The following is a 24,738-nucleotide window of genomic DNA, read 5'->3' on the forward strand; positions in this document are numbered from 1 at the left end:
TCTCGGGGCATTATGGAAATTTCAACAACAAAAAAAATGCATTAATCTATCCCCCAGGTCACAATTGGGGTGCCAACAAGAGCTCTTTTGGCGACGCCTCATGCAACACCCCCAAATTTGGGCAAAATGGCATCCACAAAACATTCCCCCCACAATCCCTTCGCCACACCCACAAACACGGGACGTCTGAATCAAAACACAACGGGCAAAAAGAGAATATTACAGTATATTACAATGCAAGTTACATTCCGTCGGCCCGAGAGGTTTCTTTCTGCAGAAAAAAAAGGGGGGGGCTGTGTCCATCTCCCCCCCACACACACCCCTCCCAGGCACCCTCTGGCTGGACCGGACTACAACCCCCCATGCTCCCCAGCCGCTCCAAATCAGAGCCCCGAGGTTGGCGCCTGGGATGGGGGGGTGAGAAGCCACCGAATATTAAGTGGGGGTGGTGCAGGGTGCATGGGGAGGGGGGGTGGCCCCTCCGCCTTGCAGTCCCATTTGGGGAGGGGGGTGTTGCTTGCCAAGGTGGCGCAGTGGTTAAATGCAGCACTGCAGGCTACTTCAGCTGACTGCAGTTCTGCAGTTCGGCGGTTCAAATCTCACCGGCTCAGGGTTGACTCAGCCTTCCATCCTTCCGAGGTGGGTAAAATGAGGACCCAGATTGTTGTTGGGGGCGATATATGCTGACTCTGTAAACCGCTTAGAGAGGGCTGGAAGCCCTATGAAGCGGTATATAAGTCTAACTGCTATTGCTATTGCTATTGCCAGACGTAGCCCATCGGTGGGCAGATGTGCGCCCGGTCAAATTATTTCCAAAGATCAGGCGCTTATTTGCTCTTGCAAACGCAGCTTCTTTGGGGGATGTTGTGTTGCCTGATCAGGCATAGGAGAGCCCAGAGACCCTCCCTCACCCTTCAGGTCTTTCCCTCCTAGCTGATGGGCCGGCAGCTAGACCAGTGGTACATCTGCCTGGGAAGACAGGAAGGCTTGAAGGCGGGTGTCGTCCACTCGCTTACGGAGAGAATCAGAAGGAAGGCTGGGATCAGGTCCTCTGTTCCGCAGGAGAAGCGCCCACCGGTGCCCACCACTCCTCCGCCATCCCCTTCTGGTCAGAGAGGCGGCCTGGCTAAAACCGGGCCGGCGTTCAACCGGTTGATCTTGGCCCTCTCCTGGTTGGAGATGTCCACCTTGGAGAGCTCGGGAGAAGGAGGCACTCCGGCAGGGAGCCCCGCCATCCCTCGCTCGGCCTCCCCCTGGGTGAGGTTGCGGATGAGATGGACGGCGTCCGGCCGCAGGCTGTTGTTGGCCGGAGGCTCTGTTTGACCGGGGACTCTCGGCGGGAAGCGGTATTGAAGGCAAAGCATCGTGAGCAGCACCAAAACAGGGAGCCCTCCGGCGAGGAGGAGGAACGGAAGGAGGACGGCAGACAGGAAGGCTGCGTTGGTTTCTCCTAAGGGAAGCATATTTGGAAAAGAGTGTTGGAAAAGGGACCTTGGAGGTCTTCTAGTCCAACCCCCTTGCTCAGGCAGGAAACAATATACAAATAGTTCTCCAATCCCTTCTTAAAGACCTCCAGTTTTTAAGCACTCACAACTTCTGGTGGCAAGTTGTTCCACTGGTTAATTGTGCTCACTGTCTAAAAGTTTCTCTTTAATTCCAGATTGCTTCTCTCCTTGATTAGTTTCCACCCATTGCTTCTTGTCCTGCCCTGAGGTGCTTTGGAGAATAGCTTGACTCCCTCTTCTTCGGGGGCAGCCCCTCAAATATCTCCCGTCACCCCGAGTCCTTCTTTTTATGAAAACAAATTTTCTTTTTACCCAATTCCATCCTGATTCCGAGCAGCCTACCCCACAAAGCTACTAAAAAAAGAATTCTACAAAAATATTATGACTGGAAAAGCAGCCGCCATCGTCAAACCCTCAAAAGGAGCCGAGGTGGTGCAGTGGTTAGGGTGCAGTACTGCAGGCCACTTCAGCTGACTGTGATCTGCAGTTCAGCGGTTCAAATCTCACCGGCTCAAGGTCGACTCAGCCTTCCATCCTTCTGAAGTGGGTGAAATGAGGACCCGGACTGTGGGGGCAAGTTGCTGACTCAATTTGCTAAAAATCTGTAAACCGCTTAGAGAGGGCTGAAAGCCCTATGAAGCGGTATATAAGTCTAATAAATAAATAAATAAAATAAATAAATAAAAGGGGGACAAGCGATCCTCTAAGATTAGGGAGAAGAGCCAGATTTTAAGGGTTTGCCCAAATAAATTTGGGTGGAGGGTCATACCAATTGGTATTAGAGATGTTTTCTATTGGCGGTTGTAAATCAGAATTTCTCAACCTTGGTCCCTGGAAGATAGGTGGACTTCAACTCCCAGAATTCCCCTCTGCTGGCTGGGGATTTCTGGGAATCGAAGTCCGCCCAACTTCCTTCCAGTAGTTGAGAAACACAGAAGATCGGCATGAATGCCCAGATCTGCCAACGCTGCAACTTTCAACTGCCTGCGGAGTGCTTTTTGGCTGGGGAGACCCTCCCCCTGCCCAGGACCCACCTTTGCACCCCTCGCCCAAGCAGGGGTCTTGCAGGGTCTGACACGGAGCACCTTCAGGGCACAAGCAGGTGTAGCTTCCTCCTCCATCTTGGCAGATGGCACCTTTGGGGCAAGGATTCGGGGAGCACAGGTGGGCAGTGACCTGCGGGAGAGAGTTGGAGGAGGGGGGTGGCAGGGAGAAAGAGGGGGGGGGGGATAGTCATTCATTATCTGTGAAAACAGGTGTGGGAGGGGGGCCCATTGTTTTACTCTTCCCGGCCTCTCCGCTCCAGATGTCTGTGCATTATGGGGCCTGGGGAAGGCGACTCACAAGCCAGTTTGGTCTAAGTGGAGAGGCACCGGGCTAGGAACCAGAAGACAGTGAGTTCTAGTCCTGCCTTAGGCACAAAATCCCAGCTGAGCAGGTTTCGGCCAATCACAATGGAGATTGGGAGTTCTAGTTCTGCATTAGATACGAAAACCGGCTGGGTAAATTTGTGCCTCTCACACCCAGGAGTGAGTAGCACAGGAATAAATTAAGATTAAGAATAAAAGTCAGTTGGGAGACGTTGCGTCAAAGACTAGGAGACGGTGAATTCTAGTCCTCCCTTAGGAATGAAAGCTGGCTGGGCGTCTTTGGCCCAAACACTAACGAGGCGGTGAGTTCTAGCCCCACCTTAGGCATGAAAACTGCCTGGTAACTTTGGGCCTATCACCAGGAGACAGGGAGTTCTAGTTCTGCCTCAGCCACGAAAGCCAGTTGGGTGAGTCAATCACCAGGAGACAGTGAATTCTAGCCCTGCCTTAGGAATGAAAGCTGGCTGGGTGCCTTTGGGCCCATCACCAGGAGACCGGGAGTTCTAGCCCCACCTTAGGCATGAAAGCCGACAGGATGACTTTGGGCCAATCACCAGGAGACTGGGAGTTCTAGTCCTGCCTTCAGCGTGAAAGCTAGCTGGGCGCCTTTGGGCTTCCTCTCAGCCCAACCTACCTCGCAAGGTTGTTGTGGTGGGGAAAAGAGGGGGAGGAGGGATTATTAAGTATCTTCACTGAAGTCATTTGTAAGAATAACACAAGCAGCATACAAATGCATAAATCAGTGTTTCTCAACCTTGGCAACTTGAAGATGTCCGGACTTCAACTCCCAGAATCCCCCAGCCAGCATTCGCTGGCTGGGGGATTCTGGGAGTTGAAGTCCGGACATCTTCAAGTTGCCAAGGTTGAGAAACACTGTCCTAATCACTGCTGGGGAATTCTGGGAGTTGAAGTCCGGACATCTTCAAGTTGCCACGGTTGAGAAACACTGTCCTAACCACTGCTGGGGAATTCTGGGAGTTGAAGTCCGGACATCTTCAAGTTGCCAAGGTTGAGAAACACTGGCATAAATGAAACGGAGGAACCCCCCTCCCGCCTGGCCCAACAATCCCTGGGATTTTGCAGCGTTTCCACCACCCCCACCACCACCCCGGGTTCAATTACCTCGCACCACTTCCCGCTAAAGCCCAGAGGGCATCTGCAAAAGAAGGTCCGGTTCTCCGCCTGCTGGCACTGCCCGCCGTGCAGGCAGGGGGCATCTCGGCAAGACCTCTGCTGGCTCTCGCACTCGGCACCCGTGTACCCTGGTTGGCACAAGCAGCTCTGCCTGCCAGCCTCCACCTGTGGGGGGGGGGAAGGGGTGAAAAGAAGGGGGGGCGGGAGGTCAGGGCAACGAGCAGAGCGGGATACGGGCAGTCCTCGGCTTACGGCCGCAATGGACCCCCCAAATTTCTATGGCTAAGTGGGAAATTTGTTCAGTGAGTTTTGCCCCTTTACGAAGAGGGGGAAAGCAGGATATAAAACTATAATCTTCTTTAATTATCCTAAGATTGCAGATTTTTACACACAGACCTGGCAGGCGCCTCCGTTTCGGCATCTCTTTTGGCACAAATTCATCCCTGCGCAGAAAGTGGATTAAAAAAAGAGAGAGATTATTGATTGAAAGAACCTTGAAAGCTGCAATTAAAGAACCAGTTATTTAGACGGTTTTGCCTCGAGGGTTTCTAGGTCTCTTGAGGCTGAGAACCCGGCACCCTCTTCCTCCGATCTTTTCCTGCTACAACGACCCTGGGAGGTCGGCCTAAGGGCCGATCTGACACCAAGTCTCTCCAATTTTCATCCATTTCATTTAAGAGCCTTCTTTCCCCAACTTGGCAACTTTAAGATGGGTGAAGTTCAATCCCCAGAATTCTAGGAATTGGAGTTCACACATCTTAAAGCATGTTGGTTGGGGAATTCTGGGAGTTGAAGTCCATCTACCTTAAAGCTTATTAGCTGGGGAATTCTGGGAGTTGAAGTCCATCTACCTTAAAGCTTATTAGCTGGGGAATTCTGGGAGTTGAAGTCCATCCACCTCAAAGCTTATTAGCTGGGGAATTCTGGGAGTTGAAGTCCATCTACCTTAAAGCTTATTAGCTGGGGAATTCTGGGAGTTGAAGTCCATCTACCTTAAAGCTTATTAGCTGGAGAATTCTGGGAGTTGAAGTCCATCTACCTTAAAGCTTATTAGCTGGGGAATTCTGGGAGTTGAAGTCCATCTACCTTAAAGCTTATTAGCTGGGGAATTCTGGGAGTTGAAGTCCATCTACTTTAAAACTTATTAGCTGGGGAATTCTGGGAGGAGGAGGAAGAGGAGGAGGAGGACTGTTGGGTCCCTGGTACTCTTTGAGCTTGGAGGTTTTCTTGTAGACGTCTCATGACCCAACTAGGGAACATCATCAGTGCTATGTAGCTCAACTCAACTAACTCATTCAAGTTTTTGATCAAACAAGGATTGGAAGTGAGTTTCCCAGGGCTGCCCATCGGACCCTCTTCTCTAATGCCATATGCAGGTGACCACAGAAAGGACAGGTCTTTAAAAAATGCCCCTGGCTGGGTGGTCCTTTCCGTTTCTCCCCGGCCTCTCCAGAATGCCCAGGAGGTTTGGAAAACCCCTCACCCGCCCGCCCCCCCAGATCCCACGTCTTTTGCCATCCCTGGCTGGCTTCCTCTCCTCACCATTCTGGCAGTTACGCCCACCAAATCCTTCCGGGCAAAGGCACTCGTATTCATCCGGTTCCTTGTTGGAGCAGGTGCCCCCATTCTGACAGGGGCGCTGAGATCCACAATAATTCAGGTCTGAGCAAGAAGGGAGAAGAGGGAAGGGTTTGGGGGGGATCCGATCCAAGGCTGCCCCGTTCCGCCTGGATCCAGAAAAAGGCGCCACTCTGGGTCACCCATCTCCCTGCCAGCTTCTGGCTGAAATGCCGCCCATATAGGAGCCGAGGTGGCACAGTGGTTAGGGTGCAGTACTGCAGGCCACTTCAGCTGACTATTATCTGCAGTTCAGCGGTTCAAATCTCACCGGCTCAGGGTTGACTCAGCCTTCCATCCTTCCGAGGTGGGTAAAATGAGGACCTGGATTGTTGTTGGGGGCGATATGCTGACTCTGTAAACCGCTTAGAGAGGGCTGAAAGCCCTAGGAAGCGGTATATAAGTCTAACTGCTATTGCTATTGTGGTTGGCGCAACCTTCTCCAAAGGTTAGTGTGGGAGGGGGGAAGGACCACCAAGGACTTTCTTGTTAAAATTGTCCCAGCTTCTCTTATTTCCTTCCTTTTGAATAAATAAATAAATCCTCAAAGTAATTAATTGGGAAGCCATTACAGGTAGTCCTCGACTTACGACCCCGATTGAGCCCAGCATTGATGTTGTTCAGTGAGACGTTTGTGCTTCCCCCATTTTACGTTTGCTACATTAGTTAAACCACTGGAGCGATTTGTTTAACCCCTGTGGCAAGAAAGCTGGTAAAGTTGGGTTCAATTCACTTAATAACCGCCTTGCTTAGTGACGGAAATTCCTGTCCCCTTGGGCTCATAAGTCGAGGAGTATCTCGGTTTCCCCCTTAACTTATTTTAGCAAGGATAACAAGCATTGATTGAAAATGGACGTTCCAAGCTAGCGCCCTCTGGTGGTGTGGATGTGAACTTTCACCCTCACAAACCCCCTTGATCAGGTGGGCCAGCTGGGGGGTCTCCTTTTGAAGGAGGGGGAGAGGAAGGAAAATGAGTTGGGGGTCTTTGGCTCCTCCTACTTTGCTGCAAGCTAAACTAGCCATCATTGCAATAGTAAGGAAAAGGGCAGCAACACAAACCATGGTTTGAAACTGGTTTACGAGTTTGTTTGGTGGTGGTTTGAATTTACACTGGCCCTGAAAAGAAGGGATTGATAGCCGGTCCTCACACTTATGACCATTGCAGGGTCCCTGCAGTCATGTGACCACCGTCTGGCACCTTCCTAGCCAGCTTCCAGCCGGCATGGAAGGTCATCAGTCCCAGTCTCACTTAATGACCGCATCAAAAAGGTTGTCAAAACCAGGGTGCAGTTGTGTGATGTCTCACTTAATGACCTCACCACGTAACAACTAATTTTTCCCATCCCAATTGCGGTCGGAAGTCGAGGACTCTCCGGAATTGGGGACCACCATGTTGAATGGAGGCTGGTTGCAAAATAGAGGGAATCCTCAAGTTACGACCACGATGGAGCCCCAAATTTCTGTTGCTAAGGGAGACATTTGTTAAGTCAGTTTTGTCCCATTTTACGACCTTTCTTGCCACGGTTGTTAAGTGAATCACAACAGTTGTTTAGTTATTTAGTTATTTAGTTAGTTGTTTAGTTGTTTAGTTATTTAATTAGTTAGTTAGTTAGTTGTTTAGTTAGTTATTTAGTTATTTAGTTATTTAGTTAGTTGTTTAGTTATTTAGTTATTTAGCTAGTTAGTTAGTTAATTAGTTAGTTGTTTAGTTATTTAGTTATTTAGCTATTTAGCTATTTAGCTATTTAGCTATTTAGCTATTTAGTTTACTTACTTAGTTAGTTAGTTAGTTGTTTAGTTGTTTAGTTAGTTATTTAGTTATTTAGTTAGTTGTTTAGTTATTTAGTTATTTAGCTAGTTAGCTAGTTAGCTAGTTGTTTAGTTGTTTAGTTGTTTAGCTATTTAGCTATTTAGCTATTTAGCTATTTAGTTAGTTAGTTAGTTAGTTAGTTAGTTAGTTAGTTAGTTAGTTAGTTAGTTAGTTAGTTAGTTAAGTGACTCTGGCGTCCCCACTGAGTTTGCAGGTCAGAAGGTTGTAAAAGTGGATCACGTAATTCCGGGATGCTGCAACAGTCATAAATATGAACCTGGCCAGAAGGATGCGACAGTCGTTAAGTGTGAAAAATGGTCCTAAGAGACTATTTTCAGGGCTGTTGCAACTTCACTAAACAAACTTTTGTAAATGGAGGTTTTGCCTCTTGGGGGAGAGTCTCCGCTGCCCCCTTTCTTCCCATCTCAACACAGGGACCCCCTGAGCAGGGCCGAGGAGGGGACGGGGGCTCACCCTTGTCACACAGAAGCCCCCCCCAGTTGGTCTCGCAGTCGCACTTCCAGGGCACGGTGCAGCTCCCGTGGACGCAGCCCGGGAAGAGCAGACACCGGTCACAGTGCTCGCCCGTCCAGCCGTAATGGCACCTGAGAAGGGAAGGGGGGGTTATTGCACAGCCAATGGCCTTGAAATTGGGGGGGGTGGGGGGAGCAGCTAGGTCAGACTTGCCCCAATCTGATCCTGTAAAACAGGGCCCCCAACCCCTGGTCTGTGGCACTGGCACCAGCCTGTGGCATGCCCAAAATTGGTCAGCGCAAACCAGCGAAGCCCCATCCGTGGGACGCAGCCAGCACGCAAAACTGCGTATGTCCCTTGCACCCCCCCCCCAGTCCTCCGAGCAACCTCTCTCCAGCTGGGGGATTCTGGGAGTTGAAGTCTTAAAGTTGCCAAGGTTGACGAGGTCGAGGGCATGAGGCAGGGGTGGCCGAACCTGGGAACTTTAAGACTTGTCAACTTCTTAGAGAGAGAAGAAGAGAGAAGGGAGAAAAGGAAGACGAAAGCACCAAGAAACCTCTGGCTGGGGAATTCTGGGAGTTGAAGTCCACAAGTCTTAAAGTTCCCAAGTTTGGACACCCTGGCATAAGGAACGTCCTTGAAGGACAGGAAGAAGGCTTGCTACCAAAGACAGCGGTCGGATAACAGGGCGTTGGGCCCCAGCCGAGAAAGTAATGTGAAAAAACGTTTCAATAAGCCCATTCGGATGGCAAGATTCAGCTGCTAATGTGACCTCACAGGAAAGATGGACTTGGCCCCCATAATGGTGCTTCTTGTCTGGACAATCTCGAAGAGCTCAGCCCCCACCCCTCATAACATCATGGGCGCCCCACTCCCCCCAATCTTCCTTGCACTCCCGTTCCACGAAGGAAAGGCATGTTTTTCTCGCCGGATTGTGCGGCAGGAGTACGACCAACTAAACCAGCATCAGACCAAGATTTGGGAACTTGCTGGCCCCCAGTTTCATCGTTGCTGGCTAAGTGAGGGCTTGAGGGAAGGCCCAAGGGTCAGAACCCCCTCCCCCCCCCCTGCTTGCTTCTCACCTGCACTCCCCAGGCACCTCGCAAAAGCCGTGCGTCTTGTGGCAGCCCGGACGACAAACAGCTGCAACAGAGCACAAAGAGGGGGTTTGCAACATCGGGCGAGGCTCCCGAGTGGGTCTTGAACGCTGCTGCAAGGACATGGCTGCGCCCTTCTTGGGGGGGCGCACCTGAATGATCCTTCAGGTATGGTGGTGAGAGACCTGGCCTACCTCAAAGGGCTGGCAAGGAGGGAGCGAAGGGAGGGGATTTGCACCGGTGAGGAAAGTCCTTGTTTTGGTGTTGGAGGGAAGGATTGAAAGGACGCAGGGATGGGGCCGCCCAGCCTGAAGACCCTACAGGATTTCGCATCGCTAGGTGTGCGCGGAGAAGGGAGAGGGGCCGGTCTACCTGGCCACAGGTGAGATCGGGGGTTAAGGAAGGGAGGCTAGAGCCAAGGTGGCACAGTGGTTAAAGTGCTGTACTGCAGCCACTTCAGCTGACTGTTATCTGCAGTTCGGCGGTTCAAATCTCACCGGCTCAGGGTTGACTCAGCCTTCCATCCTTCCGAGGTGGATGAAATGAGGACCCAGACTGTGGGGGACTCTGTAAACCGCTTAGAGAGGGCTGAAAGCCCTATGAAGCGGTATATAAGTCTAACTGCTATTGCTATCTATCTATCTATCTATCTATCTATCTATCTATCTATCTATCTATCTATCTATCTATTCTATCTATATCTATCTATATCTATCTCTCCCTCCCTCCCTCTATATCTATCTCTCCCTCTCTCTATATCTATCTATCTATCTATCTATCTATTATCTATCATCTATCTATCTATCTGGGTGAAATGAGGACCCAGATTGTTGGGGGCGATATGCTGACTCTGTAAAACCGCTTAGAGAGGGCTGAAAGCCCTATGAAGCGGTATATAAGTCTAACCGCTAACTCTGTTTTTGAGGTGGACTATCAGGTTGCCGCATCTCAAGGACAGTGAGACACAGGGACATCCTCCAGATGTCAAAAAACATCAAGGTGGCAGCTGGGAACATGTGATGAAGCCCCACCCGCCCTTTTAATGCACAGGGGACCCACAGAAATACAGGGGGTGGGTTGGGGATGCAGCTACTCCCATCATTTTGATCTGTTGGTCTATTCCCCGTCTCAGCAATAGCAATAGCAATAGCAGTAGACTTATATACCGCTTCATAGGGCTTTCAGCCCTCTCTAAGCGGTTTACAGAGAGTCAGCATATTGCCCCCAACAATCCGGGTTCTCATTTTACCCACCTCGGAAGGATGGAAGGCTGAGTCAACCCTGAGCCGGTGGGATTTGAACCGCTGAACTGCTGATCTAGCAGTAGCCTGCAGTGCTGCATTTAACCACTGCACCACCGTGGCTCAGAAAAATGTCCACAATTTCCCCTCCCTTGCATCCATCTTTTTTGACACTCCCCCAAGATACCTTCTGGGGGGGAGGGGGGAATTGGAGCAGGATAACCACAGCAATGGGGCAGCCTGCCCTTTTCTAGACCCTTATTTCTCGCCCTGCCCCGCGCCAGCCCGCCAGCCCCGGAACATACCCCGCTGGCACTTGTTTCCCGTCCAGCCGTCCAGACAGACCTTGTTGCCGGCCGCGTCACAGCTGTGGTGCCCGAAGAAGTCGTCGCGGGGCCTGCAGAGCAGGTTGCACGAGGGCCCGTAGTAGTGCTCGTGGCAGCGCACCCGCAGCCGGCACTCCAGCAGGGCGCTGCGCCCGCGATGCCCTAAACGCTGCCAGCCGTCGCCTGGGTTCACCATACCCGAACGGGTCACCCTCTCGATCAGCTGCCCGGAGCCTGCCAAGGAAGGGGAGGAAGATGAAGGTGGGGAGGGGGGGGTCCTGTTCTCCATCACCACCACCACCTCCACATCTGGTGGGAGGCACAAAACCCAAAGAGCCAGCAGCCCCCGGAGAAAAAAGCCGGCGGCGCCTGCATCATACAGTGCGCGGACTGCCACAGTCACTACGAGACAGAAGATTTGCGTCCGTGGACACCACCAACAAGCAGTCAGAAGACAGGGTGAAAACACCTTAACTGCACAACACACGGACAAAGGTCACCATAGTTTCAACTAGGAGCATCCTGGACCCATTAAGTTCAAGAACAACAAGGGGATTTCTGGAAGGTTGGCATTCAGACGAATCGGCCATCAACAGGCACACAGAGATGAACCACATTTACACACCTTTCAAAAGAGGCAATTAAAAAGAAAAAAAGGCAAAAAAGACCACAACACCTCAGCTGGGTAATGAAATGTCTGCAACTGGGAGTCTAGGAGCATCCTGGACCCATTAAGTTCAAGAACAACAAGGGGATTTCTGGAAGGTTGGCATTCAGACAAATCGGCCATCAACAGGCACACAGAGATGAACCACATTTACACACCTTTCAAAAGAGACAATTAAAAAAGAAAAAAGGCAAAAAAGACCACAACACCTCAGCTGGGTAATGAAATGTCTGCAATGTCTCTCCTCCTCCTCCTCCTCCTCCTCCTCCTCCCCCCCCCTGCAATCCCCCCTCCCTTCTAGCACTCATGATGTTCCCTAGTTTGGTCACGAAACGTCTGCAAGAAAACCAACAAGCTCAGAGAGCACCAAGGAAGCCACAGTCCTTCTCTTTCTCCTTCTCCTCCTTCTCCTTCCCCTCCTCTTCCTCTCCACAAAACCCACTCCCTTCTAGCACCAATTATGATCTAGTTGGGTCATGAAATGGCGTGCACGAAAACAGCCAAGCTCAGAGCGCACCAAGGACCTGGGAGTTACAAAACTGACATATTCAATCCAATTCAAACGGATCATCAAACGGTCCGAAATCCGGAACTTGGTTCTCATCGATGTTGACAGCTGCCAAGACTTTTATACCAGTAGAAATGGAGAGAATGGAAGAATGGATGGAAAAAAGCGATGGCGTTTTTTCAGAGCGGGCAGAGTTAATTGTTTAATTAAAGAGAAGGAGTTATCTAGTTTTGTTTCCATTTGAAAACCGCTTCTGGACTTTATGCTCGAAAGAGAAAACAAAATTAAAATTTGATTTTAGGTTTTGGAGGACTAGATTAACTTGGCTATTATAGAAACGGCTTCTATTTCCTGCAAATGTAAGGCAAGAAGCTGAGGATGGATCTGTGTTTTACTGCACCCGAATAGAGTAAAAAAATAATAATATCCCTGCATTGTTTTGCTCCGTGTTTCTTCTTATCCTGCATCCCTTCCCTTTTTCCCGCTTTCATTTTCACCTATGTTTTATACCTTAATCATAAACTCAATAGTCCCAAACATTTTGAGTGCCCCGGGGCCGAGCTGCAAAGGAGCACAAATTACCAGTCCACAACAAGGCTGACACACCGCCTGCCACTGCACCACCAGGGGTGAAAATTTAAACTCATTTACCCACCCGCTCCCTCCCCCTGCATCTGCCGTTGTCCCCCGTCCCCGGAAAGCCATCAACGAGCCCTCTCTTCCGGCTTATTCCTGGCAACTGCTATTTCAGAGGTAGACTGCCACCCTCCATGGAAGTTCCAGTTTTTACGGGCCAGAGGCCAGTGACTAGTCCAGGGCTCAGGGATCAGGAATGTAGCTGAAAGGAGAAATGAAAGCCCAGAGCTACAATTATTGTTCTCACAATCTTTCCTACGCAGCTAACAACTAGTTCAGCCACTTCCTAACTGGAATATATATATATATATATATATATATATATATATATATATATATATATATATATATATATATATATATATATATATATATATATATATATATATATATATATATATATATATATATATATATATATATATATATATAAATATATAAATATATATATATAAATATATATTTATATATATATAATATATATATATATAAATCCAGGTGTGCTGAACCTCCCATCTTTTCCTACTTGCTCCAGTAGAGGGTTCTGGCCAGTACGGCTCAGTACGGGCATAGTTTCGTTTCGTTTTATTGAGCTTGTATGCCGCCCACTCCCGAAGGACTCCGGGCGGCGTACAATAAAACAAGGGAAGGGGATAATACACAAGACAACATATTAAAATATACAACAGTCACAATTTCCGAGGGGCTGGATATTTCGAAAGCCCCCCGGCCTGCTGGAGCAGCCAGGACTTAACGGCTTTGCGGAAGGCCGGGAGGGTAGTGAGGGTCCGGATCTCCACGGGGAGCTCGTTCCAGAGGGCTGGAGCTGCAACAGAGAAGGCTCTCCCCCGGGGAGTCGCCAGCCGACACTGGCTGGCAGATGGGATCCGGAGAAGGCCTAACCTGTGTGATCTAATCGGTCTATGGGAGGTGATCGGCAGGAGGTAGTAGATGGGAGCACGAGCCACCAAACTGGTACGGTGATTTGTTTACACACACACACCCACTCCCCTGCCGTTCCATACCTATTTTTAATAGGTGTGGAGCCTGCGCGACCTCCGAGGAGCAGCTGGGTGTGGCAGGGGCGGTGGCGTGTGCATGCACAACCAGGACGCCGAGCCCTGTGCACAGAGTGTACCGGTAGCGACGGGGAGAGGGATCCACCACAGCCTTGCACCCATCATCACAGGAGAAAAAGGACCTCTTACCTGGGCTGGTGACATCACTGGCGTTGACCGCGTCCCAGGCCTCCAGAACCAGAGAGTACGAGCGCTAGAAGGGACAAGGCAGAAGTTCACCAACACATTCCCCCGCCTGAACATCTGGAAACCCCAGATGTGGCACCCCCCATCTGCCCCCAACGGTTCCAGTTCTTTGCTCAGTTCTATATGCCAACTGACTGAAGGAGAACGAAACCCTTTCTACCATAAAGAGCCGAGGTGGCGCAGTGGGTAGAGTGCAGTACTGCAGGCCACTTCAGCTGACTGCTATCTGCAGTTCGGCGGTTCAAATCTCACCGGCTCAGGGTTGACTCAGCCTTCCGTCCTTCCGAGGTGGGTGAAATGAGGACCCGGATTGTGGGGGCAATATATGCTGACTCTGTAAACCGCTTAGAGAGGGCTGAAAGCCCTATGAAGCGGTATATAAGTCTAACTGCTATTGCTATATCAAAGCCAGACTTCCCACTCGGTTGAACTGGATGCAGAAAAATTAATTGATTAAGTAATAATAATGTAAAAAAAAAGTAGAATGATTGTGGCAAAAGAAAGCCACAAAGTTTAATCCCACAACATCTGGAGCACCAACTGAAGGGAGATTAGTCAGCTTCTCAGCTAGGTCTGTTAAGGTCCCTCAGAGTACCCCAAAACTTTGGCAACTTTGAGTCGGCTGGACTTCGAGTCCCAGAATTCCCCAGCCAGCCAGGGAATTCTGGGAGCTGGAAATCTACAGGTCTTAAAGTTACCAAGGTTGGAAAACACAGCTGGAGACCCTCGTCCAGAGCCAAAGGGAGGGAAGGAGGATTAGCAGTGGGAGTTCAGCCTGTGGCTTCTGCCTCCCAGCCATTTGCCTCCTTGCAGCAAATAGCAAACAGCCTGTTTCAGATTCAGATTCAGCACAGCCGGATTAAGCACAAGCAGATGACTGTCGGTTGGATCGGCCTCCCGATGCTACAGGGGTTCCCATATCCTATTGCTCCCATTTTTGGCCTCTGCCTGCCCCATTTTCTGCCCATTATTTGATTTGATTTGATTTGTCTTGTATGCCGCCCACTCCCGAAGGACTCCGGGCGGCTCACAACAGACAAGGGAAAGGGGGAAAACTAGACAAAGACAACACTTTAAAAACAAAACCACAACATTCACAATTTCCGTGGGGCTGGATATTTCACAGGCCCCCCCGGCCAGCTGGAGCAGCCAGGACTTGGTGGCTTTGCGGAAGGCCGGGAGGGTCGTAAGGGTCCGGATCTCGACAGGGAGGTCATTCCAGAGGGCTGGAGCTGCAACAGAGATTATGGTCTCCATTGTCCCAAAGATGGTTTGTTTTAGAAGGCAACTGAACTTTCTTGGTTTTTTCCGTTTGAAGAGGTTTCGCTTCTCATCCTAGAAGCTTCTTCGGCTCTGACTGGATGGTGGGGAAAGGAAGGGTTGATGCTCCTTGCAGACAGCTGGTCCTTTGCATCCTTTTGAGAGGGTCGTTGAGGCCACTTGGAGGTTTCTCTGTGTCCTCAGGGTCACCTGAGTGGTGCAAATGGTTCCCGCAGTCTGCAAATTTTCCCTCTGGAAATCCCCTCCTATTCCCACCCCATTCCAAGGGTCTTCGTCCCATATTGTATAGCTATATAGCAAATGACCAGCTGTCTGCAAGGAGCATCAATCCTTCCCATTCTCCACCGTCCTGTCAGAGCTGAAGAAGCTTCTTGGATGAGAAGAGAAACATCTTCAAAGAAAAAAGACAAGGAACTCCAGTTGCCTCCCAAAAGAAAAAGGCACCTTTGGGGAAAACCGTGTCTGGGATGACGGAGAATCTTCACAGATCTTCGTTGTTTTCCAATCTGCAACTTCTGGTTCAACGTTTCTTAACCTGGGTAATTTTGGTTTTTCGGGGGATGTGGCTTTACAGGTAATTCCCGGCATACGACCACAGTTGGAACCAGAATTTCCACTGCTAAGCAAGCCGGTTGAGCCGAGGTGGCGCAGTGGTTAGGGTGCAGTACTGCAGGCCACTTCAGCTGACTGCGATCTGCAGTTCGGCTGTTCAAATCTCACCGGCTCAAGGTCGACTCAGCCTTCCATCCTTCCGAGGTGGGTGAAATGAGGACCCGGATTGTTGTTGGGGGCAAGTTGCTGACTCAATTTGCTAAAAATTTGTAAACCGCTTAGAGAGGGCTGAAAGCCCTATGAAGCGGTATATAAGTCTAATAAATAAATAAATAAATCAATAATTGAGTCACCCCTTCTCCCAGATTTCGCAGAGATGCCTCCGACAGGCAGATGCCTCGGCTGGAAACCGTTCGTTTAGCGACCAAAGTGACGACGGCGCTGGGAAAAGGGACTTGCCGCCCTCACCCTGAAGGGGGGGGGGGCTACGGCAGAAATCCCCCCCGGCTCACGATATCAAAATCCAGGTGCTTGGCGACAAGCAGCCCAAACAGGGGCAATTCGCAGATCTTCTTCCAGAATCCACAGAGCTCCGAGATGCAATGTGGAATGCTGTGAAACCCTGAACCTTGCAGATTGGCGTTAATGCAGCGGCAAGGCATCCATCCTTTGGATCTCTCCTGGTTCTTTGGGGTTAAGATGATCAGATCGTAGGGACAGATCTCTGGGGAGAAATCTGCCTGATAAGGCGAAGGATCAAGAATCTCAAGGTTTTGTCAGGGGTCGGCTGGCCTGCCCCCTCTCCCATCCAAGGGATGAATTCAATAGCAATAGCAGTTAAGACTTATATACCGCTTCATAGGGCTTTCAGCCGTCTCTAAGCGGTTTACAGAGTCAGCATATCGCCCCCAACAACAATCCGGGTCCTCATTTTACCTACCCTGGAAGGATGGAAGGCTGAGTCAACCCTGAGCCGGTGAGATTTGAACAGCCGAACTGCAGAACTGCAGTCAGCTGAAGTATTCAACCATTCCAGACCCGCCAGGTTGTAGATCCAGCGGGGAAAATTCACCAAGTGGTTCCAAAACTTGATCCTATCCAACAGGTGCCTTCCCACAACATGCTGCAGCTAGTCCTCAATTTACAGCCAATCGTTCAAAGCGGCTTAAGGACCATTTCTCACCCTTACGACCTTACGTTGCAATGGTCCCACGGTCAAAATTTGGAGTTGGCCCCCGGCACGCGTTTATGACGGTGGCAGAACCCCGGGGTCACGCGATCCCCTTTTCGGACGAGCAAACCCAACGGGAGAGCTGGACTCGCTTAACAACCGTGTGACTAAGTTCGCAACTGCAGGGATTCGCTTAACAACGGTGGCCAGAAATAGGGCAAAACTCACGGTCGATTCGTTTAGCAACGGAAAGCTTGGGCATAATTGCGGTCGTAAATTGAGGACTACCTGTAATCTGGGCACCCCTGGGTGGGGCCAGACCTAGAGTTGTGAGGGCATTTTGTTTAACGCTTCTGCTGCCCCCCCCAACCAGGATAAAAAGAAGCCTCTTACCGGCCAGGCGAAGTCGAAAGGGATGACCATGGTGCCATCCCCGTCTGAGAGCCTCTGGAGGGGAGCTGAGAAGACGTTGCCCCCCAAAACGGGAGTGCTGGTGGCCCCCAGCACACAGGGCCCCCCCGGCTGTGCCCGCAGCTGGTATTCCTTGAGGCAGACCCTGAAGAAGGTGTGGCAGGTCTCGGCCACGGGGCAGGGCGGCTCCCTCCCTCCGCGGCAGCACCGTCCATCCGCCAAGACCCCCTTCTCGTTCCGCACCAAGGACACCTGCAGTTCAACCACGCCCGTGGCCCTCGAGACCTGAAAGGGGCAGAGCAGAGACGGTGGTCAGCTGGTCAGCGGCACGAGAGGGAAAGACGGACAGGAGGAAAATCTCCATCCCCAACCGCCCCCCCCCTCCACAACACAGCTCTGATGCGGCCACAATCAGGGGGTTTCCCCCGAGGAAAAAGGCATGGCTCACTTCCGCCTCATCCCCATAGTTGGGAAAGTGTTTCATTGATTAAATGTATGGATTTATTAAATGTATGGATTGATTGAATTCATTCATTAAATTTATTTCTAAAAATGTATTTCTGTACTGAATGTGTGCATTAAATTTATTAATGCATTAAAATTACTTATTAACATTTATTTTTAAATTTTGTTGATTAACATTTACATATCAAAATTTACTAATCAAAATTTACTAATCAAAATTTACTAATCAGAATTTACTAATCAAAATTTATTTATTAAATTTATTTATTAAATTTATTTATTAAATTTATTTACTAAATTTATTTATTAAATTCATTTATTAAATTCATTTATTAAATTCATTTAATTTATTTCTACAAATGTATTTATGTATCGAATGTATGCATTAAATATATTAATGCATTAAAATTAATTATTAACATTTATTTTTAAATTTTATTAACATTTACTAATCAAATTTACTAATCAAAATTTATTTATTAAATGTATTTATTAATGTATTTATTAAATGTATTTATTAAATGTATTTATTAAATTTATTCATTAAATTTATTCATTAAATTTATTCATTAAATTCATTTAATTTATTTCTACAAATGTATTTATGTATTGAATATATGCATTAAATTTATTAATGCATTAAAATTAATTATTAACATTTATTTTTAAATTTTATTGATTAACATTTACTTATCAAAATTTACTAATCAAAATTTATTTATTAAATTTATTTATGAAATGTATTTATTAAATTTATTCAATAAATTTATTCATTCAATGTATTCATTCAATGTATTTATTATATTTATTTATTACATTTATTTATTACATTTATTTATTACATTTATTTATTACATTTATTTATTACATTTATTTATTACATTTATTCATTACATTTATAGGCCGCCTATCTCATGATCAAGTGGCTTACGGCATCATCCATAGGAGGGAAAAACAATTAGAATGTTGGAAGCAATAAAGCAATTAGGCAGACAAATTAGAATATTAATGTCATCTGAAGCCTTCCAGTGGCTTCTTGCCCAGAGTTTTTATTTATTAGATGATTGATTTTTTGATTACTAAAATTCTTATGCTGATCCTTGATTCCAAGCTGACTCGGAACCGCGTGTGAGGAAAAAGAATCCTTAAAAATAAAGAGAATAAAAAGCGAAAAAGAAGAAAGAGATGAAGGAAGACGATGGGAATGGTGGAAGGGGAAGGAGGGAGGGAAGGAAAAGACAGAAAGAGGGGCAGAAAGAAAAGAAAAAAGAAAAAAGAGGGATGGAGGAAGGAAGGAGAGGAGAAGAATGGAATGAGGAGAAGGAGAAAGAAAAAAAACAGAAAATAGAAAGAGAAAGGGCAGGAGAGAGAAGAAGAGAGAAGGGAATCAAAGAGAAAAGGAAGAAGCAAATACCAAGAAATCTCTGGCTGGGGAATTCTGGGAGTTGAAGTCCACAAGTCTTAAAGTGGCCTAGCTGGGACACCCCTATTTAAAAAGTTTTGAAACTCTCAAGGAGTTTGAATATTAGTGTCCCAGGCATCCTTATCTCCTGAGGGGGTGTGGCTCTTCCCCCCCTGCATCTGGAAAGACAGCTGTTCCTGGGGTGGGGCACATCAGCTGCGGAAGGGCCTTCCCCCCCCCCCCCCGCGTGCTTTCTTGGGCTGAGAAACTTAGCAAAAAGGGCCACACCTTCCTGTCCCCCAGGGAGAAAGATGGGAGGTCATAGAGTTTCAGTACAGCTGTAAAACTCCTGCTTTTTTGGAGGTGGGGAGGAAACTGGGTCTCTGGGGGGGGCCTGTTTAGGAGGTTATGGTTGGGACAAAAGACACCCCCCCCTTGTCACAGCTGGAAGGCAGGAGAGGCTGCATCCCAGCCACCCCAAACTGCACATCTGTACCATGTTTTTTTTGTCTTGCAGTTGTATAATCGTATCCACAGATTTTAGGGTTGGTCTTGGGGGGAGCACAAGGCTTTGGAAGCACAGCCCTAGCTGATCCTAAAGACAGATATTAATAAATTAAAATAAAGTAAACATCTTTCTGGAGCCCCAGCAAGCAAAGCTGGAGAATTTTGAGGCTGCTACACCATGAAACCACCAGCTACTCAGCAGCTGCATTCAATGGATGGATGGGTGGGTGGGTGGAGTGGGTAGGTAGGTAGGTAGGTAGGTAGGTAGGTAGGTAGACAGACAGACAGACAGACAGACAGACAGACAGACAGACAGATAGATGATAGATAGATAGATAATATAGATAGATATAGATAGATTTGATATAGATAGATAGATGATAGATAGATAGATAGATAGATAGATAGATAGATAGATAGATAGATAGATAGATAGATAGATGATAGATAGATAGATAGATAGATAGATAGATAGATAGATAGATAGATAGATAGATAGATAGATAGATGAAGGAAGGAAAAGAAAGAGAAAGAAAGAAAGAGAGAGAGAGAGAGAAAGCTTTATGATCACTTTAAATGTACATTAACAGGCACACATTAAAATGAAGTTTCTTTGCCTACAGCTCTCAAAGGGTCTCCAACCTCCAATATACATTGGGGTCCCCAAACTTGGCAACTTTAAGACTTGTGGACTTCAACTCCCAGGATTCCCCAGCCGGCCCCAGCCCCAGGGGATTCTGGGAATTGGAAGTCCATCCATCTTAACGTTGCTAGGCTTTTAAACACTCCTGATTTGGAGTCAGAAACTAAAAACTAGGTGATTTGATTTCCATCCAATCTTGGGAACTTTTAAGACTAGTGGACTTCAACTCCCAGAATCCCCCAGAGCTGCCAAGTTGCCAAGTTTTTAAGACCGGGGCACTACATAAAGCGGACAAAATAAATAAATAAATAGAAAATGATGCAATTTACTCACATATATTCTGTGACACCGCAGTCTACTTCGGAGGTACCCATGGGCGTGGAAAAGGAATCTTGCCCATCCCGAATTAACCCCAAATCTACCCACCGTCCCCTGCCATCCCCTGGGGCAGAAGAATCGCCATCATTTTTATGACTGGGTCCAAAACTCGCCCAAATCCAGACTGGCATCCTGCAAACTGCCCGCCCTCTTTCAGCCGAGCCCACCCCAGTTTCCCAGAAGAGGGTCCTTCCGATGCCCCCCAGGACTTATCAGGAGTTCCGTGGGGAGGGGAGAAAAAGGGAAACTTTCCAACACCGCTTTCTTGGGCGGAGGGGGAGTAAAGTGGTAGTAGTTCCACTCGCGTTTCCCTTTCTTGGGCGGAGGGGGAGTAAAGTGGTAGTAGTTCCACTCGCGTTTCCCTTTCTTGGGGCGGAGGGGGAGTAAAGTAGTAGTAGTTCTACTCGTGTTTCCCTTTCTTGGGCGGAGGGGGAGTAAAGTGGTAGTAGTTCCACTCGCGTTTCCCTTTCTTGGGCGGAGGGGGAGTAAAGTGGTAGTAGTTCCACTCGCGTTTCCCTTTCTTGGGCGGAGGGGAGTAAAGTAGTAGTAGTTCTACTCGCGTTTCCCTTTCTTGGGCGGAGGGGGAGTAAAGTGGTAGTAGTTCCACTCGCGTTTCCCTTTCTTGGGCGGAGGGGGAGTAAAGTAGTAGTAGTTCCACTCGCGTTTCCCTTTCTTGGGCGGAGGGGGAGTAAAGTGGTAGTAGTTCCACCCGCGTGTCAAAGAGGCGGGGAAGGGCATCGGCTGCCCAGCTGGGGAGGCTCTCCAAAGGGTCTCCAACGCGTCGCCCTCGGGCGCTTCGTCTGCGCCCCGCATCTCCCGGCTGCAGAAACGCAGCGCATTCGGGGCGCTCTTGCTTGGCCCCGGCGGGAGTGGCGCATGGGGCCGGGAGTGGGTCCCGTTCAGGGTGGGGGGATCCTGCCTGGGCTTTCCCCGGGAGCGAAGGGACGGTCGCTCACCTGGAGCCGCACGTGGAGGAGCAGCCAGCAGCAGCAGCATCGCCGGAGCGCAGCGCAGCATCTCGACCGGGCGAGCCCTCCTCCTCCTCCTCCTCTTCCTCCTCCTGGCCGGGGTCCGGCGAGGCAGCCCTCCTGGGCCGCCCGGTCGCGGGGCATAAAGCGGGGCGGCGGCTGCTCGACGGGACGGGCGCTGCTGCGGCTCTGCCAGGCTGCCAGCCGCGGGAGGCGGGGACGGTGCCCATTCCCTCTCCCCGCCCCGCCTGCCCAACCCCGGCCGGGAGCACGTGCGGGGGCCGGCGGCCTCTCCCTGCTTGGCAGGCTCCTGGAGTCTTTTCTCCAGGGATGGGATGACAACTCCCATCGTCCCCCGCCGGAGGGGCTGGGGGCAGCGTGGGCTGCGGGCATCCCGCAAGGGCAGAGCTGGGAGCCTGGCAGAGCTCCCTTCCCCCACTCCTTGGAGGTGGGGGGGACCCTGGACTCCTCCCCACCTCCACCAGGTAGATGCATTAAAGCATGGAAGGAAACACCTGGTGGCTTTAACTACAGGTATTCCTCGAGGTACGGCCACAGCGGAGGCCAGGATTTCTGTCGCTAAGGGAGAAATGGGTTGGAGTGATGGGCTGGGATTGGCTGAGTGCCCCAGGGAGCCTGGCAGAAGCCCCCTCCCCCATTCCTTGGGGGGATCCCAGGAACCGCCCCCCCACCTCCACCAGGTAGATATATTAAAGCAGGGGCCTCCAACCTTGGCCACAAAGCCTGGCGGACTTCAATTCCCAGGATTCCACAGCCAGCAAAGCTTGAAGCCTGGCAGACTTCAACTCCCAGAATTCCCCAGCCAGCAAAGCTGGCTGGGGAATTCTGGGAGTTGAAGTCCACCAGGTTTAAAGTGGCCAAGTTTGGAGAACCCCTGCATAAAAGCATGAAACGAAGCCACTGGCTGCGTTCAAGTAGAAGTGGTCCTCATCCTACGACCACAGCGGAGGCCAACATCTCTTGTCGCTAAGGGAGAAACGGGTTGGAGCGGGTTTCGCCCCGTTTCGCGACTTTCCCCTGCCACCGTTGTTAAGGGAGTCACTGCGGTTGTTCAATGAGTCACCCGGCTGTTAAAAAGAGAATCCGGCTTCTCCATTGACCTGGCTTGTCAGAAGGTCGCAAAAGGGGGGGGGGGACCCTTCGATCGTCGTAAATGTGAGCCAGGTGCCAAGCCTCTGAATTCGGATCATGTAACCATGGGGACTCTGCAACGGCCGTAAGTGTGAAACACGGTCAAAAATCACTTTTTTCCAGGGCCGTCGTAACTTTGCAGACAAGTCACCAAAGATTGCAAGTCGACAACATGCCTTTCCCATGGCTACCTACAAGGTTGGACTACATGTCCTTGGAGGGGCCCCGTCAGCCTAACTTCTAAACCCGGCCAAGTCCTGAAACACCGCCCCCCCCCCTTTTAATAGCCTCCCAAATCTACAGCGTTCGAGGTTGACTTACAAGCACAGCTAAGGCTGGGATTTTGGTCACTGAGCCATTAAGCGGATCATCAGGAGATGCAACCTGATTTTTACAGCCATTTTTTAAAAATCACATCTCTTAAGTGAATCGCGTGGTTGTTAAGTGAATCACCTAGTCCTTAAGCGAAGCCAGCTTCTGCCCTTGACTCTGCTTCTTGAAAGTTGGCTGGGAACGTTGGCAGTCAAAACCACAAGGAGCTGTAACCGTCACAAAGGGAAGCCTGGCTGGTCAGCGCCGGAATTGCGATTCCCACGGCTAGAGGAGGGGCGCGACGTAACTTCGAGGACGGGATCACTTTGTCCAAGGCCTGGTAAGCTTTGAACCCTCATTAAACAAAATGGTCATTAAGTCGAGAACAATCAAAGTTATTCCCTTGTGTATTCTAAACCAGTGTTTCTCAACCTTGGCCACTTGAAGATGTCCAGACTTCAACTCCCAGAATTCCCCAGCAGTGGTTAGGACAGTGTTTCTCAACCTTGTCAACTTGAAGATGTCCGGACTTCAACTCCCAGAATTCCCCAGCAGTGGTTAGGACAGTATTTCTCAACCTTGTCAACTTGAAGATGTCCGGACTTCAACTCCCAGAATTCCCCAGCCAGCATTCGCTGGCTGGGGAATTCTGGGAGTTGAAGTCCGGACATCTTCAAGTGGCCAAGGTTGAGAAACACTGTTCTAAACTCTTCTCCAAACCCAGTTCCTTAACTTGAAAACTTCGGTTTTATTTATTTATGTATTAAATGTATTATGAAACATTATTTTTGTGGCCAAAAAAAAATAGCCAAGTGCGATGGGGTTGGGGAAGGTTTTTGGAGCAATTTGGAGCATCTTCTCCTAAAAATGGATTTTCCCCGGAAGAAAATCAGCCATCCAAAGGTGGTTGGAAACTTGAAAACCAGAAATAAAAATGAGGGAAATTCTCAATACTGCTTCCCTGGGAGATGCCTGTTCCCTTGGAAAAAGAGTCCCTTGTCATCTGACAAAGAGAGAGAGAGGAGCCATGTCCGCCCTCCCCTTCCCCCAAACCCCTCTCCCCCAGGACTGCCTTTGCTACATCTGCCCCACTTTCTGCAGCCCACCTAAAGCCCCTTTATTGGGGGAGGGGGAGGTGTTTAAAGCCGGCCAGTGGGATTCCATGAGGATTTTGCTTCTGGGAAAAGAAAAAAAACAGTGCCCCCCCCCTCCTGCCAAAAACAAAGAGGGCCATTTTGAAGCCCCCCACCCCACCCCTCCCCGTGATGGAATGAACTCTTAGCTGGCTGGGGAAATCATTGGTGAGCCATTTCTGGAGAGGGAGGAAAAGCAGGCAGGCAGAGATGGGTGAAAAATTCAACCGTTCTCTCTCTCTCTCTCTCTCTCTCTCTCTCTCCCCCTCCCTCCCTCCCTCTCTCTGTCTGTCTCTGTCTCTCTGTCTCTCTCTGTCTCTCTGTCTCTCTGTCTCTCTCTCTCTCTCTCTCCCTCCCTCCCTCTCTCTGTCTTTCTCTCTCTGTCTCTCTCTCTGTCTCTCTGTCTCTCTCTCTCTCTGTCTCTCTCTCCCTCCCTCCGTCTCTGTCTCTCTCTCTCTGTCTCTCTCTGTCTCTCTGTCTCTCTCTGTCTCTCTCTCTGTCTCTCTGTCTCTCTCTCTGTCTCTCTCTCTCTCTCCCTCCCTCCCTCCCTCTCTCTGTCTCTCTCTCCCTCCCTCCCTCCCTCTCCTCTGTCTCTCTCTCTCTCTGTCTCTCTCTGTCTCTGTCTCTCTCTCCCTCCCTCCCTCCCTCTCTCTGTCTCTCTCTGTGTCTCTCTCTCTGTCTCTGTCTCTGTCTCTCTCTCTCTCTCTCTCTCC

General features: G+C 49.5%; 1 protein-coding gene across 1 annotated transcript; it reads right to left on the bottom strand.

The window, feature by feature from the left end:
• Positions 1-1,109: 1,109 nt before the first annotated feature.
• On the bottom strand, positions 1,110-20,456 carry LOC148042879 (protein jagged-2-like). Its single transcript, XM_087727943.1, has 12 exons — positions 20,416-20,456; positions 18,611-18,674; positions 17,048-17,350; positions 13,594-13,657; positions 10,554-10,808; positions 8,993-9,053; positions 7,911-8,041; positions 5,552-5,671; positions 4,406-4,452; positions 3,998-4,174; positions 2,540-2,681; positions 1,110-1,450 (listed from the first exon to the last, which is right to left on the bottom strand). The coding sequence occupies exons 1-12, from the start codon at positions 20,454-20,456 to the stop codon at positions 1,110-1,112; spliced, it is 1,746 nt and encodes a 581-aa protein (XP_087584069.1).
• Positions 20,457-24,738: the final 4,282 nt, after the last annotated feature.

This window comes from Thamnophis sirtalis, unplaced genomic scaffold, assembly GCF_051295495.1.
Source record: "Thamnophis sirtalis isolate CommonGarterSnake01/CBP01778 unplaced genomic scaffold, rThaSir2_p1.2 scaffold_13, whole genome shotgun sequence".
Classification (NCBI taxonomy): domain Eukaryota; kingdom Metazoa; phylum Chordata; class Lepidosauria; order Squamata; family Natricidae; genus Thamnophis; species Thamnophis sirtalis.